This window comes from Eimeria acervulina, genomic scaffold, assembly GCF_000499425.1.
Source record: "Eimeria acervulina Houghton genomic scaffold, Eah_scaff501, whole genome shotgun sequence".
Lineage (NCBI taxonomy): Eukaryota > Apicomplexa > Conoidasida > Eucoccidiorida > Eimeriidae > Eimeria > Eimeria acervulina.
This window is the reverse complement of record NW_013549761.1, coordinates 11,631-14,577: the sequence shown is the minus strand read 5'-3', so window position 1 is coordinate 14,577 and position 2,947 is coordinate 11,631. Positions and strand designations below refer to the sequence as shown.

Below are 2,947 nucleotides of genomic sequence, written 5' to 3'. Positions count from 1 at the left end.
GCAGCAGCAGCAGCAGCAAGGGACCTGAAGAGACTTTGCTGCAGCTGCTGGGCTGCGGGGGATGGAGGGCCCACGACGCGGAGATCGAAGCCAACTGCAGCAGCGTGCTGCAGCAGCTCCGTCGCATTTTCGCTTTCCCCAGCAAGCAGCAGCAGCAGCAGCAGCAGCAGCAGCAGCAGCAGGTGCTGTTGCCTATGCCCTTAGTCGTGCGAAACGACAGGTGGCTGGAGAAGATACCCCTTGGGGCTTTCCTTGCATGCAGCGCTCCTCGGCTGCCTCTCGCAGACATTCTCCCTAGAGCAGCAGCAGCAGCAGAGAGGCAGCAGCAGCAAAGTGCAGCAGCAACACGTAGCAGCAGCAGCAGCAGCAGCAGTCACGTGGGCAACGAGACGTCCGAGGTCTTCAATGGAGCCATTGATGCAGCTGCTAACTTGCAGCAGCAACAACAACAACAGCAGCAGCAGCAGCAGGAGTACGAGCAGGAGCTGGGTGTAGGGGGTGGAGCAGCAACAGCAGCAGATATCGGCTACGCTTTGCTGCAATCATTAGACTTTGTGCTGCTGTCGCGGTGTCTGCGCTGCTGCTGCCAAATAGGGGGGCGCGACCAGTGGAAGAACATATCGACAGGCCTCCACGTGGCTCGCCGTCTGCTGCAGCAGCAACAGCAGCAGCAGCAGCAGCAGCAGCAGCAGCAGCCGCAACAGCAACAGCAACAGCAACAACAGGAACAGCCTCAACAGCACGAGCCGCAGCAGCAGCAGCACGAACACCAGCAACAGCATCAACACCAGCAGCGGCCACAGCAACACCACCAGCAGCAGCCACAGCCAGAGCAACAGCAGCAACAGCAGCAGCAGGTGCAGCAGCAGGTGCAGCAGCAGCAGCAGCAGCTGGTAGGATTAACAACGGAGTTGTTAGAAGACAATGTCGGTTTAAAGATGAGTAAGAGCCTTGGGCCTCGCGGGTTTGTGCTTTGGCTGTCGCCTTCAATGTGCAGCGCCTCTGACTTCTGGCAGAGTTGGAGAAATGTTAAAGACAATCATATTCAAAAGCAAGTGCTGCTGCTGCTGCTGCTGCTGCTGCTGCTGCTGCTGTGCTGCTGCTGTTGTGCTGCTGCTGATGATGGTGGTGGTGATGTGCTGCTGATGCTGCTGATCATGATGATGCTGCTGTTGCTGCTTTGCTGCTGGTGGTGGTGGTGCTGCTGCTGCTGGTGATGATGATAGTGCTGCTGATGGTGTTGCTGCTCATGCTGATGCTGTTGCTGCTGCTGCTGCTACTGACGGTGATGGGGCGGTTCCTAGTGGACAGGGTGTTGCTTCTGGGCGCAGCAGCACTAGCAGCAACAGCAGCAACAGCACCAGCAGCAGCAGCAGCAGTGTCTTGGTTGTCTGCTGCAGGCTGCTGCTGTGGTTCTCTGAGAAGCGGGCTGAAGAAATTATCGCAGCCACTGAAGACAAATCGCCAGCCAACTTAAACAGACTCAAAGTTAGAGCTTGCTGCTGCTGCTGTTGTTGCTGCTGCTGCTGTTGTTGTTTCTGCTACTGCTGCTGTTGTCGCTGCTGCTGCTGTTGTTGCTGCAGCTGTTGTTGTTGTTGCTGCTGCTGCTGCAGCTGCAGCTTTTGCTGTTGCTGCTGCTGTTGCTGCTGCTGCCTTCGTGCTTCGTTGTGCCATGGGTGCTGCAACTCATACTGTGGCTGCTGGTGTTGATGCTTCTGGCTGCTGCTGCTGCTGCTGTTGCTGTTCCCGAGGTTCTCGCGACTGACGGTGTATTTCCATCATTTGTTAATGTTTTGTCTGTGGTTGCTGCTGCTGCTGCTGCTGCGTTTGCTGCTTTTGCTGCAGCGGGATTTGGCTGACGAGCTTACCCTTCTCGTGCACGGGGAGGAGGGCCTGCAGCGCGCTCATGCCTCGCTCTCTTTCCTTTCACGCCGCAGCAGCAGCAGCAGCAACAGCAGCAGCAGCAGCAGCAACAGCAGCAACAGCAGCAGCAGCACGGCTGGAACGGATGACGTCCAGAAGGCGTTGCCGCTGCTGCCTACTCACTTTATATCCTCCTCAGAGTTTTCTCAGGTAGGCCGCAGCAGCAACAACAGCAGAAGGAGCAGCAACAGGAGCAGCAGCAGCAACTGCAGCAACAGCAGCAACAGCAGCAGTAGGTGCTGATGCTGCTGCTGCAAGAAGAGACGTAACGTTTGGGACTTCGTGCTGCAGCATGCGTTGATGCTGCTTGCTGCGGGTGTTTGCTGCTGCTGCTGCAGGAGACAGGGCCTCCTTTAAGCAGAGTGCTGCGGTTTGTTTGTCTGTCTCCTTCTGCTCTTGAGGCCTCGCGGCTGATTAAAGAAGGCGGAGTTCGTCTAAATGGAGACAGAGTCTTAGACCCCACACGTCGTCTGCTGCTCTCTGACTTCAAGCTGCCGCAGCAGCAGCAGCAGCAGCAGCAGCAGAAGGGAGCAGCAGCAGTAGCAGTGCTGACTGTGGGGAAGAGTCGCCTAGCAGCGCTGGCTTTAAAGACAGCGCAAACGGAAGAAGTTTAATCTTGAGTTGTTGTTGGGGTGTATATGCAGATAGAGTTATATATAATTAATGAACTGTATCTAATTATAAAGGCGTATTATATTTATATTTTACTTTCAAGCCGATAGGCATACACAAGCTGCTGCTGCTGGTACTGCTGCTGCTGCTGCTGCTGCAGAGATGCATGCCGCAGAACAGCAAAACAACGGCTGCAGCAGCTGTTGTTGCTGTTCTGCTGCAGCAGCAGAGCAGCAGCAGCTGCTGCTGCAGCAGCAGCAATAGCTGCTGCTGCAGCAAAGCAGCGAATGTAGAAGAGACAGCTGCTGCTGCAGGTGTCTCTAATGGGGACACAGAGGGAGAAGGTGCAAATTGAGACAAAACGAAGAGAAGAGACAGAGAGACAAACAAACAAATAAATAAACAGAGAGGC

General features: G+C 55.4%; 1 protein-coding gene across 1 annotated transcript; it reads left to right on the top strand.

Annotated features, from left to right (window-relative positions):
* Window positions 1-194: 194 nt before the first annotated feature.
* Window positions 195-2,537, top strand: EAH_00040740 (hypothetical protein, conserved; the record flags this gene model as incomplete). Its single annotated transcript, XM_013395220.1, has 3 exons — window positions 195-926; window positions 1,846-2,073; window positions 2,262-2,537. 3 exons carry the CDS (start codon window positions 195-197, stop codon window positions 2,535-2,537), a joined length of 1,236 nt encoding a protein of 411 aa, XP_013250674.1.
* Window positions 2,538-2,947: the final 410 nt, after the last annotated feature.